At 37.7% G+C, this 17,515-nt stretch overlaps 1 protein-coding gene across 1 annotated transcript in view; it reads right to left on the bottom strand.

Annotated features, from left to right (window-relative positions):
* LOC306769268 (uncharacterized protein) overlaps positions 1-6,685 on the bottom strand; it is a gene marked incomplete at its 5' end in the record, with an annotated part of 8,953 nt that extends 2,268 nt beyond the window's left edge. Inside the window, 4 exons of the mRNA XM_079257834.1 lie at positions 2,640-2,704; positions 3,042-3,395; positions 4,837-4,972; positions 6,665-6,685. Coding sequence (XP_079113960.1) covers positions 2,640-2,704; positions 3,042-3,395; positions 4,837-4,972; positions 6,665-6,685 — 576 coding nt within the window. The remainder of the gene's footprint in view (positions 1-2,639; positions 2,705-3,041; positions 3,396-4,836; positions 4,973-6,664) is intronic.
* Between the last annotated feature and the right edge of the window lie 10,830 nt (positions 6,686-17,515).

Genomic DNA, 17,515 nt, shown 5'->3' with positions numbered 1-17,515 from the left:
AGTCGACCCTGTCCAGCTGTTTTTACATGTTGCAGGTGTCAAATTCTACATATGTGCAAAACACAACAAAGTCAATCAGTTTGAATGTTAAATTTCTTGTCTTTGTATATTTTATATTCACTTGAATATAGATTTTAATGGATTTTCAAATCATTGTATTTTGTTTTTATTTATGTTTTGCGCAACGTCCAAACTTCATTGGATTCAGGGTTGTAAGAAATATTGAAAGAAACATAGAGGGCAAGAAAAATCTACAGTGTTATCACAAAAAGTGTCTTTAACTTTATGAAGTATTTTAAACCCAAAACACAAACTAAACATTCATATTTTCACTAATGTTTTTTTTAGACAGACATTTTGCTTCAACATGTCTGAGCTGTTGGGCCAAATCAGGTCTAATAAATTTGTTTAGAAAATGGTGAATTTCAACAGAAATTTCAAACATTTTATTGCTACATTAAATAAAACATAACTAGTTATAATAAAATAGATTTATAAAAAAAAGTGCTATAATAGAATAAGATATCAAAACAAGCTGAAACAGACAAACAAACAAGTAATTCTCATTACTTCTAACAAAAAGTTGGGACATTTAACTAAAACTCAGTGGGACTTTCTCAGATTAACTTGACTGAATTAACAGTCATCTTCATAATACTGTTCACATTTTTATGTTTTCTGAAACATCCTCCTGAGAGTTGAATATACCAAATTTTTTTAAGTAGTGTATAGTTTTAGCTTGTTTCTAATGTTTCATGTGATTAACAACCACATGAATATTCAAGTAGCTCAGGATGTCACAGCAGCTACGGCGCCCACAGAGTCTGTTCCACATTGCAGTGCACGGCCTCAACTCCACATCACTAAAATACTGATCAGCTTCAAGTCATCAGACTGAGACGGGTCTGGTTGGGACCTCCCCAGCAGCACTATTCAGCTTCTTTTGGGGGATCCCAAACATTACCAAGTCAGATGGGATAAAATAATCCCACCAGCGAGTTCTGAGTAGGGATGCACCGATACAGAGCCGATATTTTGTCGGACTGTGCACCAAATAGAGCAGCGCCATCTCTTCGCTACGATCATCTTTTTAGGTGTACTAAATTTTTTATTATTTATTTTCTATCTGTCCAGAACTTTTATAAATTGTGGCTGCTGTAAAATACTTTATAAATAAAATGTGATTGATTGGCTACAGTAACATGATGGTTCTTATACTGGATTATTCTGAATTAAATAAGTCACAATTAAATATTATTCTTTACTTTTACATGGGAAACATGTTTAATAACCTTTATTCAATTCTGCTAAAGGTTCTGGGTTTGGAAACGGTTCTGATTGGACAGAGGACGGACATGATGGTTTACAGCTACTGGGAAACAAAGAAACTCCTGCTTCTTCTAATTTCATATATCGGTGTATCCCTTGTTCAGGCTGTCCTGGGGTCTCTAAGTTGATCTGAATCATCTTAGCTGATTCCTGTCAAATCAGAGAAGCTATTTTAATTTCAGCTTTAAGAATAAGTTTGAATGTACCATGTTTCAAAGCTTTTAATGAGGGATTCACCAAGTCTTTGTTTTGTGTCAGTTTTAAAATAAAACTGGAGAAATTCACCACCCGGCCTTTTAGACTGGAAGTTTTTAAATGGTGAAAGATCAAGTAAATGAAAGTATCTCAGTGTGAGAACTATAATGTGCAAATAATAAAAACATAAAGAGGTAAACATTTCAAATGGTCATATTTCAGTGCAGGCTCAGTAATAACACGAATCACTTCATTGTGAACTTCAGGGGATTTTAAAAATACTGTTATAAATGTATAATTTAGTCCCTAAAGCTTGGTTACAGATAGAGGTAGACTGAGGAGGGACTTGTAAACAAGCTTTTCTATCTAAGAAATACTTAAAACAGTGAGACAAGTCAATCTAAAGAGCAGCAAACTCACTGGGACAAAATACTTAGAACTAAAAATACATTTATAAAAAGTCTCAATCAATTTGAAAAAGATTTTTCCTATTCACATTAAAATTTCCTTAATTCCCTTTTTAATTATAGAACTGAATTAATAAAGAAAGAAAACTGCTGGTGGACCAGTGGACCAGTCCAGCAAACTAACAGTCGAACCAGAACACAAGGTCCGGTCCGCTGCTGAAGTCCTTCATCGTAACCGAAGAGGAGACGATTCTCTTCTCACCAAAATCCCTAAAATTTCTTCCTTTTATGTTTTATTTTCAAGGGACTAGACTATTGTTTAAAACTATGTGCACATTTCATGACACAAAAAAATAAATAAAAATCTAAACATGTAACTTTAAAAGTGCAGAAAGCATTTCCAGAATGATGTGTTTCTCTAATCCACATTGACTTTTTTTTTTTTTTTTTTTAACGGAAACATCATCTGGTAAAATTAGCTTTGACTTGGTGAATTTCTCAGATATTATTTCTATTATCTAAAAATGTGTATGAATAGAAAAATTTAAAAGAAAAAAGTGTGACAGTGGAGGAAGATGTGCACAGCTCTGTGGTGCAGCTCAAAGGACACCATTACAGCTTATTTACCTGAGAAACAGCAACTAATGCTGTTTGTCTCGTACAACCCAAAACAAATTATATTATTATCACTGCAAACACACAGCTTACAATGAGTCCAATTCTTCCCCGGCTTGCTGGCTGTGAGGAGTTTGGTTCAGTCTGACTCTTGGACTCTGTAAAGAGATAAAACAAAAACAATTAATTTAATTTAGTAAAAACACTGAATCAAGGACAAAAAAAAATTCTCAGTAAATACAAACTTTACTGTGTGTTATGATGTTTTAAAACATGTTTAACACACCATCCTGTTTTTAAATGATAAAAAAAGAGAGAAAGTTAAAAAAAAAGTTTGCAGTACACGTAGCAGTGAGATTTATAGTTGATATAATTTGTTGACAAGTGACCATGAAGTCAACAAAACAACTAGATTAAAGTTTTAAATCTCTTGTGAAGCATCAACTTTTCAGTTACTGTTAAAGGTCCAAATCACTGCTCATTGTTTTATCTTACCTCCAACTACGAGGTGGAACACGTTGGTACTTTTTGTACGACCACGAACAACACAACGATACTTTCCAGCGTCGTTGAGTCTCACGTTAGTCAGGACGAATTGGATTGATCCATTCTTGCTGGACTCCGGATCAAAGTGCAGTCGTCCTCGGTAGTGATCGGCTACAAACGGCTCACAATCGTGTCGTGAGTCATTCCGATAAATTTGCTCGAGTGGATTCTCCTTGCTGATGTCGATTATTAGAGCGTGAAGAGCCATGTCAGTATCAGCAGGTAATGCACATGTCAGTGTGACATTTCCGTGCTCCTCTGCTCTCACCTCCTCTTCCTCAGGCGGATTTAACGTAGTCTGACCTGCAGGAGGAAAAAGAAACACACACATAATATTTAAAAAAATAAAAAAAAATATTCACACAAAGATGGTAAATGGATGGATTGTACTTATATAGCATTTTTCTAGCCACTCAAAGCGCTTTACACTACTTGTCACATTCACACACACTCATACCCCGACAGGCACATCGGGGGGCAGCTTGGGGTTCAGTGTCTTTGGCATTTTAGTCAGAGGAAGCCTGGAACTGACCTCCCAACTTTCCAGTTGAAGGACGACTGCTCTTCCTCCTGAGCAACAGCCGCCCCTGGTTGTCAAAGTTGTCAAAGAATGTGTGCGCGCACACACTCATTCAAAATATTTAATCATGATTCATTACATGAACGTTGTGAGTTAACTCCTCATTAATTGCATATAAATTGCTACTTTCTTTTATCCATTTCTAAATACACTTTAAGCTGACACTTGTCATGTGATAAATCTTCTTCAGAGGATCAGCTGTTGAAATGTTTCTGCTTGTAGAATGATCAGGTCGTTTCTGCTGGAAGCTCCATCATGGATCGTCTTCAGAGGAAGGAAGCAGCTCTCTGAATCAGCCGAGCTGCACGGCAGGCGTGTCTGAGATGCAACACACTACGGGGTAACTCAGTTCACGCTGACACTATTTGTACTTCCACCAAGGAGGTTATGTTTTCACCAGTGTTTATCTGTTTGTTTGCTTCAACGACTGGAGATCTGGGTAGGTCTCTCTAGCACTGTCCTAAACTGGTTCAAAACGTACTTAGAGAACAGGAAGTATTCTGTGCTAATTGGCAACTTTACATGTGAGCTGACTAGAATTACATGTGGAGATCCATAACATTTAAGCAAGCAAATCGATGATCTGGATGCAGTGCAAATTGACTTTGCCAAAGGGGAATACCAAGGCTTGGTATTCTGGATTCTCATTTTATTTTTCGATTTATTTTGCATAATTGTTTATATGGACCAGAGAGGATAGAAGAAGGACAGAAAGAGAACAGAAAAGAAGAGAAAACAGAGGAAACACCTCGTAGAAAGAGAGAGAGAGAAAACTATATACATGCAAATAGCCTACACATACACTTTGGAGTCATGTTCCCCCTGCAGGAGGGAACCGGGAATTAACAGGCTAAAACAGAAAGAAATAGAAAGAAAGCTAGCTGCTGGTAGTAAATAACTCGGTCACCGTGTCAAGAAGCTGGCCAGGAGGACCCGAGACCCGGGCAGCCGGCAGCCTCCCCCAAGCACAGACCCCTACCGACCCGACGCAGAGCAAGCCATGCACCCACCCAGGAGGTGACAGAGGGGGCCCAAGCCAGAGTCCCCCGCAGTCAGGGGGAACAGGCCCCAGCTAACCCGGACCGGCAAAGCCCGGCCCCGCGAGGCACCGGCCGCCCAGGGCAGACAGAGCGCGTGCCCAGAGACCCGAAAGCAGCCTCCCACCTCGCAGGCAGAGGGTCCCACCCCTCCAGAGAGCCAGGACTCCCAGACCACCACCGAGGCCGCATGCCAGCGCACCAGTCGCTTGCGCTACATGGGCACCAAGACCCACCCTCCCCCAATCACGCGCACAGAGACACTGACACAGACACACAGACACAGACACAGACACAGACATACATACGTACATACATACATACATACATACATACATACATACATACATACATACATACATACATACATACATACATACATACTCCCTCTCTACACCCCCCCGGTTAGCTAAGTCTGAAACTATAACTCACCAACATGAGGCCAGACTACTGTCAGCATGAGGAGGGAAGCTGTCCACCGGGACATCCGTCACTCAGTCCTGACAAGTAAAACAAACAACGAGAAAGAAGTTATTGTCTGTTTATTTTAATGCAAATTTGTTACGAAACTTAACAACAAAATAGCAGTTCTCTCTTCAAACACTGATTTTTACTTTTGACTTGCAAGATATTTTGATGGCTTGCAACAAGAAAAGTTTAATATTCAGTTCCGTGAGGTTCTACATGAATGAAAAGACATCAAATCTGCAAACTAAAGCTAAAACCAAACTGTGCAAATCTCTTACCTGGAGATGTAGCCGAAAATGAAGCACGACGACTTGAATCGGATTTCACACGAAACAATCCGTCGCTGATATCCTCCCTATTTCATGTGAAAAGTTTACAAGTACTGCGGTGGTAGCCTACATAATACAGCTGAGCAACAAGTAAGAAAAACTTCAGCAGCTACACAATGGCGAAGTTATACAGCGTGGGAGACTACCGCTGCAGAGCTGCTTCCTCTTTTCCAAAACTTAGAGCACCTCCCTCATCTGTTGGCATCTGCCAAGCCGTAACCCGATCTCCCTTCACTCTTGGTGCGCGCTCTTGTGGTTTGCTACTATGGCAAGCCAAAGGGGCCAATTATCGCCACTTAATTAGCAAGTTGGCATAACAACGCCGCAAAATACGCCGATTTTTTTCACAAAACGGCGGTAAAAGTGCCGTTTTTTTATGGCTAAAAACGCCGTAAAATACGCCGTTTCAATAAACGCCGTAAAAAACGACGTTCTGTACTATGGCAAGCCAAAGGGGCCAATTAACGCCACTTAATTAGCACGTTGGCATAAAAACGCCGCAAAATACGCCGCTTTTCTTCACAAAACAGCGGTAAAAGCGCCGTTTTTTATGGCTAAAACGCCGTAAAATAAGCCGTTTCAATAAACGCCGTAAAAAACGACGTTCTGTACTGTCCCTGAACGCCGCTTTTTACAGCGTTCAATGAACGTGCGTAAAAAGCGCTGTTTAGTGGCACTTTGACGCGTAGATATATATATATATATATATATATATATATATATATATATATATATATGTATATATATATATATATACACACACATATATATACAGACAGACTCACAACAAGACACAGGTGGAGTGGATAGGCTGGTTGAGTCCAGGGCTGTGTCTCAATTCGATAGTGCATAGTGCATAGTGTGCACTACGCACTTTTCTCTGTAGTGCACACTACGGTGGGTAAGTGCTGTCCCAAATGGAACATGGACGTAGTGCACTAACCGGTAGTGACGAACTCACATTTGTCCACAATTATTCTGCCGCCAAAAGTAAAACAAAGCACTAAATTAGGAGAATGAATTTGCTTCTCTCATGAAACTACATTGCATTAAAGATGACAAACGATCCTCTTCCGATTGGCTGAACACGAGTTGGTACGTATATTTATTTATTTCTAACGTGTATGACCCGCCTGCATACGTGCCCAGAGTGCGTACCTGTTGCCAGTCTCGCATCATTGTTGGCTCATCGTTTCAGGGACGGTTCGTCCCACTAAATTCTTTGTAGGAAGTTGTAATAAAGAAATGAACAAATCCAGCAAACATAACTTTATGTATCATATCATCATATATTATGGCCTACACTAGAGTGATCTCAGTTATTAACAATACAAAGCAACATCAGACTGTCATGTGTCTTTGCATGTCTCCCACAGGCTTATTAATATAATAAAGTGCAAATCAAAACACTAATAAAACAGCTTTTAAATATGCAAAGATATTGTCAGTGGAAAAAATGTCCTTTACATGAAGCACATCTGTTTTAATTGGTGTTTACTCTGATGCTGTGCACATTAGGATTAGGATTAGGATTATAAATGATAATGTCGGGAATGTAATGCTGTAAAGAAGATGCTCAGACAAAGAGATGCAGCAAAGTTGTTACATAAACATTTTATTGAATCCTTTATTGAATCTCCCCCTGCTTGTAGCAGTCCATCTTCCTCATGACGCTCCTCAGGCAGCCTGTCTGAATCCACCTGCAAGCTCGCTTCAACTGCTGCCTGTCAGAAGACAGGTGTGTGTGGAGAGGTCTTTCAGGATCCTAGAGACCAGGTGGAGGTCCGTCTTCCTAAAGGCTCTGGAAGGATGTGAAGTACATCCACCGTCCTCCACAACATCTGCATGTTGACCTTCTGGAGCCAGATGATGATGAAGATGTCAGGAGGGCAGCTGGGAAACAACCAGAAGGAGAACCAGCAGCGTCTCCAGGAACCGTCTGTGAGACTGATGAGAAGCAGAGGATGGCAATGATGTGTTACTCCCCAGATCATGATTGCATTTATATCTAAACAATAAATAATTTGGCGAATGGGAAACAAATTGTGTCTCTATATAATGAAGATGTACAATGAACTCCTCTTTACATTTCTCTAATATAATTAAATATTTTGTAATGATTAATTTATTACCATACACAAAACACACGAAACATTCAGTAAATATTACATGACACCAACTACAACGTAAACTAAACACACACACACACACACGCACACACACACACTCGATCGATTTTCAATCAGGGACGGACGAGGTGGAGCCATGCAGAAGAAAGTTACACACCTCACACTTTGCACTCTAATAATCATACCAACTAAATTCACTACTATGTTTATTTTATATCTATATTTTCTCGTTCAGTCTCAGCAGTTCAGATCTGACAATACGATGCAGATTTATGGCATCAGTGGTAACCATCGTAACGGACCGCGCTCTAAAAACTGGCGCTATATCGGTATTAATAGTTTACATTATAAACACCACAATGCTTCATCTGGACGTTCAGCAAGGATGAATGAACATACAGAACCTATAACATTAATCATTTATAACACATATAACCTGTATACGTCCACTACAGCGGATAAAAACTGCTAACAGTGTGCTAACCTACGGTGCTAACTACCGAGTCTGACAAATGGTCAGATCCATAACTGTCGTCAGGGATAGATTAGCAGGTTGCAGTATACATCACAATCATAACGGAATAATTTAATACTTACATTTATACAAATGAATCCCCGCCTGGACCGGCGTTAAACTCCGCCATTATTTACCTGGTAAACTGATGGAAAGTCCATCCTCTTCCGCTACGTCAGCAAAATGGCGTCGATTTAGTGCGCAAAGTGTCCATCGTTCCACACTGCATTTATGGGCGGGTTTAGGGCAGCATCCGGGTACTTTCAGTGCACTGAGTTTTTTGCACAAAAGTCAGTGTAAACGCACTAAGCACTGAAACATAGTACTTCATTGAGTACTTCTGCATTTCAATTGCTATGAATCATAGCAACCAAATTAAGCGGGTTAAGATAGACTGGCCTTCACACGTCACACTCATAGACTGCTAAAAAAAAATACTGCCTCTGTGACACCTGTAGGAATCTGAAGAGCTGAAATGAGGGTCGGTGGGCCGTTCCCCCCATCACCACCTTGGCAACGTAACATCCCGTCACTCCCAGAAAATACAAAAATGAGCAAAGGGGTAGAACTGAGAGGGGGGCTGTGAGCGTGGGGGTTGATGACATAAATCTATCTACCTACCTGTAGCTAAGAGCTATCAGAGCTGACCTGGCGCTAACAGGAGCTAACCTGACGCTAACAGGAGCTAACCAGCTAATGTAGGTAGGCGGACTAAAACTAAGTCACACTGTTAACCAGCTAAAAACCACAGCTGTGCTACAAGCTGCAAGCTAGCATGCAGCGCCAGCTATCGCCATGGGGCAGGGAAGGGGTCTTCTGTGCAGACCAAGCGGCAACCCCAAGTGGTTAACAGTAAAGCCAATGCAGAAGGAGAATTTCAATGACAGAATTCCAGAATGAGTTTATATTTCAATTTGCAATTTATTTGCAATCAACATTTCAATTCAAAATTATATTTTCATGTCAGAATTCATTTTCTCTCATGAAAGTGCTGCATTGACTTTTTTCATTGACCCTCCTGGTTATCCCATAGGTGGAATTACATGTCTTGATGACCACACCTATCAACACACCAGTTGGAGTATGAGTGAGAACAACACAAGCATGAACGCAAACAGTAGAGGGCATACATTCATATATATATATATATTGTTGACTGGTCACTGTGCCGATGGTTTGTTTGATTTGGTTGTCATGGCGATGTGGAACATGGATCACATGGATGTAGTCGGAGACATCTTGAACTGTCAGTGGGATTGTCAGTAGTCGTGCAGAGAGAAGAAGGCTGGTAGCCGTAAATGTAGTAGCTGCTTGGCTCAAGCATCAGTGTTCTACGGTTTTATAGTTTGCCATGCATCCTGCCTAGTGTGTGACACGACACATTCACTTTTTATAAATATAGAAACACATCCAAGCTCTGTGCCTTAATATGGAGGTGAACTCATCATACAAATAGACTGAAGCCTTCCCCTGCCTCTTTAGTGACCGTGGAAGACGTTAAATAAACTATAAATGGTAATTAGAATGCTAATTAATAATTAGTACAGATGAGCGAAATGCTACCACACGGGTAGTTTAATAAAATTATTGCGCATTATGGTGTTGTTTTATAAGCCACAAATGCGAAGTAAGCAATATATATGTCAATGATAATAATAAAATAGTGTCTTTTTAATCTATATTTGAGTGTGTCTCCTGGCAGTGCATTTGGATTTCGTTGCAGACAAGTACACAAGCAGACAGCTTAACAAACACCAGAATGGGCTCATCGAAACAACTCATACAGCAAAGGAACTCGGTGATGAACTGGTGATGTCTGTTCTTAGTCTTTATTGATTGGATGATTACGGTTCAATTTCAGTGGCAGTTCAGAAAGGGGGCTGGGATAATTATCATATTAAAAAAAACGCCGTTTTTAACTCTCGTCAAAGTGCCTCAAAACGGCGCTTTCTACGCGCGTTCATTGAACGCCGGCGTTCAGGGACAGTACAGAACGTCGTTTTTTACGGCGTTTTAGCCATAAAAAAAAACGGCGCTTTTACCGCCGTTTTGTGAAGAAAAGCGGCGTATTTTGCGGCGTTTTTATGCCAACGTGCTAATTAAGTGGCGATAATTGGCCCCTTTGGCTTGCCATATGCAACAGGAAAGACTTTTGTTTCTGGCCTTCAACAAACCCCGTTTACCCGGTTAAAACATGAAATCTTCTATTGGCCTCCCACCAAAAAGAAACGCCTTGTTTTAGAAAAGAATGTTGCTCTTACACCAGCAATAAAATCTGAAAATCCTGACACATTCTGCATAGTCTAGTTCAGAATAAACGTGCACAAATTGAACACTGCTGTTAAAAGGCTTTTAGTAGGAATGAGCAGGTCAATATCAATGTAGATAATAGTGATACCAAGGCTACTGTTGGTATCAGCCATTACAAGTGTGATGATATTGATATTTAAAAAAAAAAAAAAAAGCCAACGAACGCACATGAGAGCCAGTCAGTGGTAGGTTTTGCTGTTTTATCATGATCAAAAATCAAAGAAATGAATCATTAAACAATTGTGAAATTTCAAGTGATATGTATTGCCTTGGATGAACTTGGTATCAGATTGACACCAGAATTTGCAGTATTGCTCTTCCCTAGCTTTGAGCTGTTCCACCACTGTGACATACTTATTAGGATAGCTTAAAGCGCATCCATACTACAGAATGTGGTCAAATTACACCCATGAGACATACAGCAGTAGGTCTATACCAACACTATAGTTTTCTGTTAGTTTATGTTAGGCTTAATTGGCACACTGTTAGATAGATAGATAGATAGATAGATAGATAGATAGATAGATAGATAGATAGATAGATAGATAGATAGATAGATAGATAGATAGATAGATAGACTTTATTGTTTATTTAAAGGTGCTAATCGGTTCCAGGTGCATCTTCACTACAAAATGCTCCCTTCAAAGAACCATAAGTCCCGTTTCAGGCTGATTAGAAAACCTAGTGTGGTTTAGAAAATGTAGGTATTCAGATATATAATCATGAAACATTCAAAACGGTTTAAATAATTTACAGTTCATAATATCTATGAGCATGGATTTGGAAAAAAAAACCAAGTTAATTTCACAGCACATGAGTCACACTACTAGAGCATGCAGCAGCTTGTTGATTCAAGCAGTCAGATGGGTTTTCCCTTTTATTTTTTCACTTTTTTTCTTGTCCCATCTAATCCTGTACTAGTCAGTATTACTGGAGCAGATCGGTTTTAGTTTGGGGACCTTTAAGGGCTCTTTTGTGCAGGTCATTGTAAGTACTTTGCACCCTATGCTGCATGTGAATCCTCAAACATTTTAACAACACAATTCAATTCAGTTTTTCAAAGTTTTATTGGTCGATTCAATTGAGAATATCCATACATATAAATGTACAATAAAAGAGAGGAACACTTTCTCATCTTACTTACAAGACTTCCAAGTCAAATCTTATATCATTTGAGAACAGAAGCGAGTTAAAAAAAAAAAAAACCTCAGCAGTTATGATTAAAAAAGAATTTTTTACAAGGAAAACAGTAATACATAAGACAAAAACCCTTCTCAAAAATGTTTTAACTTTCCAAAATAACTTCCCTTACAATTTCCACTCCTTTTCCCTTTCGTCCTTTGATTTACAACTCTTATCTCTCGCTGCATATTCTTTTATACCATACTTTACAGCTTTGATCCCAGTTTCTTCAGGCATGCAAGATTTTTTATAAACCAGAACATTTCTTGCCTTCCACTAACCGTCTTTTATGCAATTTATGACAGCCCACCAACGAGTAATTCTTTTGGTGCTGTTGTCTTCCAAATGTCCGTACAACACAATACTGTGGTGAGAGGGTGGTTTAAATTAGAAGGCAGACAACTTCTCTTGCTCACAAGGTTGTGCTCTTAATGAACTCCAACAAAGCTATCTGAACTGGTACATGCAGTGAAAGAACAGTGTCATCAAAGGCATTAGCAGTTTCATTCACAGACCAACATGAACAAAATCAGCAAGGAATGCTGGGAAGCTCCACGCACCAATGCCCAATACTGTTATACAACCAAACAGATTTTTACAGCAAAGCTTTTCCTTTTTCCATATATAGTCAGATTTCTGTATGTTGATGAAATCTGTTTTGATAAAGTTTCAAAAGAAATAAAAAAGTAAAAAGAATCATACATTTATACCTGTTTATTTACACTATATACATTTATATGTACTTTTAATGTTGACACACACAAAGATGAACGTTTTAAAAGGTTCATACAATGGAACAAGTGGAAAAGTTTGAAAGTCTGACAAGTATGAATGATGAGCTGTACATTTCAGAATATAATACTGTAACACTTTTAATCTGATCAGATATTTATGCTCCATGATCTCAAGCAATATGAACACATGACCCTCTGATCGGTTACTTTGGCACTCATAATGAATTACATGTTTACACAAGTCATTTGGCAGTTTGTATTAACACCCATTTAATCAGAGAAATCTGTTTCTGATGGGATGAAGTCAAACAAACATGATCAGACAAGCTGCTGATAAGTTATCAGAAGAGGATTTTAACATTAGTCAGTTTTGTTTTATGTTTGCTGACAAAGATTCTCAGACATTTAAAACAGTGGTGTCTAAAGCCGGATCAGAGTCATGCGAATGATTTACGCTAGAAATTTGTAACAGCAGCTCAATGAGGACGTTTTCTCTCTCATGCATATCTGTAGGATTCAAGTGAAGTAAGAGTCAATAAAAGGAATAAAACATAAAGCAGTTTGATTAAAAAGAGAAAGTAAAACTTACCGGTCTGTTGTCTGCCAATGTAAACAGTCCATCTAATAGATAGAACTGCGCCAGCCAATACGACTATTATCAGCACAGTGATTAAAACAAAAACTATTAGTCTGGCCACTGGGTATCCTGAAAAATAAAACAAAAAAAGTCAGTTGCATTATGTGTTCACAGAAAAATGAATATGTGTGCTAATCTAGAGGTTGTGGAAAGTTTAAATAATTTGGTCAAAGCTATTCTAAATTGGGATCATAAGGAAAATCCTTCATCTCTTTCTGACGATGTCTGTTCAAATTTTGCAATGAAATATGCTAATTATTCACAAATCAGCTTTGTGTTGATCAGATAACAGCTAAACCAATGTTTGTATTAATTAAAGTAGCAGCAACCAACCTTGAATAACTACCAATACAGGCATTGTTGTGTTGGTTGGGAAACTTTCTTCATTAGATCTTCGGGTCACATTCATAAAAAAATTAACTGTGGAAGAAATTTGGATCAGTGTGGAACAGAAACAGGACCTCACACATCACTACTGGTTTTAACTTGTAGAAATGTGTAAACTTACACTGGACTTGAAGTTCCCATCTCCTTAAGTCCTTATTATAATGATGTATTTTACACTGGTAACTTCCAGAGTCTCCAGCTGTGAGTCTGGACAGATGAAGTCTGACTCGTCCTTCTCTCAGAGCGTCTCTGTCACACTGAACTCTTCCTGCAAACTGCTGATGCTGAGACGCTGGAAGCTCAACACCATTTATCATTTCATACAAAACAATAAAATGCTTTGAGAGAAGAAAACAGATCATGTTGGTGATGAGAGACGTTTCTGTTTGGTTCTGGCTGTCCCATTTGATGGTGATGTTGTCGCCTTCCTCTGAATTATAAACTGTCAAAAGTGTTTTCTCTATTGACTTTCCTGTGGAGGATATACAAGGTCATGAATCATATAAAGGAACATCTACATTACAATCTGACGTGGTTTTTGTTTGGTCGCTGTAGCAGCAAAAAAAGAAGATTGAGGAGTAACGTCACTATAAATCCAATCAGATTAGATGTGATGTTTATTTATAGTCAAAGCTCGCATGGGTTAGTTTCTTCAGAGGCTGATAAATAAAGTTCTGAGTGGATTGATGAGATTTTGTTGTTTTTCACTAAATGATATGAAGTTTCTTTTTCAGATAGGAATTAGAATCAGGCATACGTCATTAATCCCAGACTTTTACAGCAATATTGTAAAAAGAGACAACAAAAATACCATTCCAATACCATACCGACTCATAGTCCGATTAAATGAACAGATCACAAAAAAGAAAATACTATTTACAATGTAAAGATAAGTATATAAACATTTTTAAAATATGGGATTTGAGATGTGAAAATGAATGTCAGCTGACTGACTTGTCAGGTTCTGCTCTATTTAACCCCAAAGCTTCAAAGCTAGTGGATCGGTAAACTCTGTATAGCCTGAATTACACCACAGAATAAGACTGAATCCCTTTAACTCACCACAGACGGAGGTTAGGTGGAGAACCAGAAGGATCAAGGCCATTTTCTCACTGAGGACAAACATAAGAAAGGATTTGAGAGGATTAGAAACATGTTTCAGAGGAATAGACTCTTGAATCCAAGAATGAAGAAACAGAATAATAACTATGAATTAAATTAGTAAAGACCTATGTGAATTAAATAAAACTATTTTTAAGTTATGTTTACTGTAGGGGTGTTTTTTGTTTGTTTGTTTTCTGTTCTCTTCTACCCTGTGACTGACCAGGGTGTACCCTGCCTCTCGTCCAATGATTGCTGGGACAGGCTCCACTTTTCCCACAAACCTTAGTTGGACTAAACTGTTAAGAGAATGAATGACTGAATATTCTGATCTATTCTACATTAATTTAGCAGATGCTTTGTCCAAAGCGACTTACAGAACATCTGAGAGTGAGAACAACACAAGCAAGAAATCAAGCAAGAGGTTGCATCATAATTAAGGGTTTTTCATTTTCAAATGAAAAAAAGTGTTGTTTCATTGTTCCATGTATACGCCATACCATAGTCACCGTTGTTATGCAGTGCGGTCACGTTTTGTTTTCTTTTTTTTTTAAACAATATGTACAGTAAAATATAGGCTTCAAACCAAAACCAGGTTAAAAGGAGTAGCAAAGCTTTGAGACATTTTAAAACTAAAGTATACAGTGCAAGAAATAATAATTATTATTCCAAATATTTGCGTCATGTTTAATGTTGCATTACAACAACCTACATGTGTGATAATGCTATATATTGCCATGCTAATGACAAATTATCAAGAAAGAAAGAACTTTCTAACGTTTTCTTGTATTGCTTTATCATAGAGTGAATCTGTTTTATAGTATATTTGTATAAAAGACTGTTATTTACCTGTTCAGCTCTCCCTTCATAGATTTGCGTCTACTTGCAGTTAATATGTTCCGCCACTAGGTGGCCACCCGACAGCACTAATTATTATCCATATGCATTTATGTTGTACATTTTCATAGCTAATTAAAGTCAAGTCGTGGCCTTCTGGCAGGCCTTTAGTCACATGGTAATTTGTTTGTGGACACTTTTAGTTGTACTGACCATGAGAAATGTAATTGTAGACAGTATTAATGAGTCTGTATTTATTTTATTCTCTGTGTAGGGAAACCACACCCATACTGATACATTCATAATGCCCATCTGTAAATAAATGACAAGTTCAACGTCAATTCCTGGACCTGGACATTCTCTTATTCATCTGGACATAAATTGCTGTCCTGACCTGACACCCTGAAGTGATTACTAATCCATATACGAACTAGTTACAGTCCTCATTACAATATTTATAAATGAGAATAAAATATTTGCAATTTTGCCACTTCAGTGGACATGAAGTCACCCAACACACTGCCATAAACACATATAGTCTAAAATCTCATATGTACATGTACATGTAAGAACTAATTTTACCTCAAAGAGAAACAGGACAAGAAATTGATACTAGTCCATTTTTATAGATTATTGTATTTAATGAATATCACAATATATAATTAATATTTGTATAGAATAGATCACATAAATCAAATAAATGAAATAACATTAAAGACAAAGAAAATTGTCTGTACATGTCTGTAGAAGTAAAACATTGTATTTGAAAAAATGTGGGATTGATTTTTTAATAATAAATGCATCAGAGGGTTAAAGTTAGAAAACCTGAATTAATTAAATATATTTGCATTTCCTTTTCCAGCATGGTTATTATCATAGTTTTATTTTACCATTATAGTTAAAAACGTTGTTTTAAAAGAAACTTCAGTTAATTAGAAATACAAATTAAAATGACAAAAAAATTACAGTATTACCAGCCCTAAATAGCATGTAGACACAGACTTGTTTATATGGGTAAAGAATTGGGAATGAACTGGGAAACGCTTGTAAGAATAAAACAAAACAAAGGATGAACATTTCAACACTAAGATCCAGGTCTCTTGTTGATAAATATTACTGAGGCAGATCGGTTTCAGTTTTGGGACGTTTTAGAGCGTTATTCTGAACTGCAGGTCACCAAAGTTTTGCATATACTTAGCATTTCTTTTCTGCATGCAAATCCTCCAACATTTCAGCAACACAACATATTAAACAGCCAAACAAAGACTCCTACAATAAAGCTTTTCCTTTTCTCCATATATATTCTGATGTAATTTTGTTGACGAACTCTGTGTTCTTGATACTGTGAGGGAAAAAAAGGAAAAAGACACAGAAGAATAATAAATACTTGTTTATTACAATATATACATTTTTTTATAAAGACAAAAAGTTCTGAAAAGGTTTTATTAAGTGAAGTGAACAAAGACTGTTTGGAGGTCTGATAAATATGAAGTCAGGAAAAACCCTTGTAATACTCATTAGCTCCATTACAGCTGTCAACATCTGGATCTGGGACGTTCAGAGAGGTGAGATCCTCAGTCAGATGAAGCTTTTCATGACTCAGCATAATTAAACACATCATATAAAATTGTGTCCAAACCAGATGGTGACAGTTTGCTTGTCTTTGTAGAAAACTTCAGTCATTTAGACGTCATTTTTTCTCCCAGAAAAGAAGCATAATGATCATCAACAGAACAGTTTGCACATTGTAGTTTATAATACAAGCTGGTTTCTACTTCAGACAGATGTTGGAGGAACAGAGTTTTTATTTCTGCTGAATTTATACTGAAGCTCTGATTCGGCCTGATAAACAGGATGTTTTAGAGTCGTCTCCTGGGGACACTCATGGTATATTCTTTTGTAAAAATAATATGAAAATATAATAAAGACAAGGATAATTAAAAACACTCATGCACAGCGAGATAGTCAATCCTCTCTCTGCTTGTGGTCTGATGGTTGGTCTCTGAGGAAGAAGCTCTTCTGCAGCTTCTGGAAATGGAACCATATGTTAACATGCTCAGCTTATCACATTAGTTATAAATGTCAGAAGCATAAATAATACAGTTCTCATCAATCAAATCAGATCAAGATGGTTTCAGGCTGAGAAACGATGATTATCTTCAAAATAAAAAAGGAAAT

The sequence above is a fragment of the Telmatherina bonti genome, assembly GCF_933228915.1.
Source record: "Telmatherina bonti genome assembly, chromosome: 18".
NCBI lineage: Eukaryota > Metazoa > Chordata > Actinopteri > Atheriniformes > Telmatherinidae > Telmatherina > Telmatherina bonti.
Note: the sequence above shows the minus strand (reverse complement) of the source record. Positions and strands in the feature narration are given on the sequence as shown.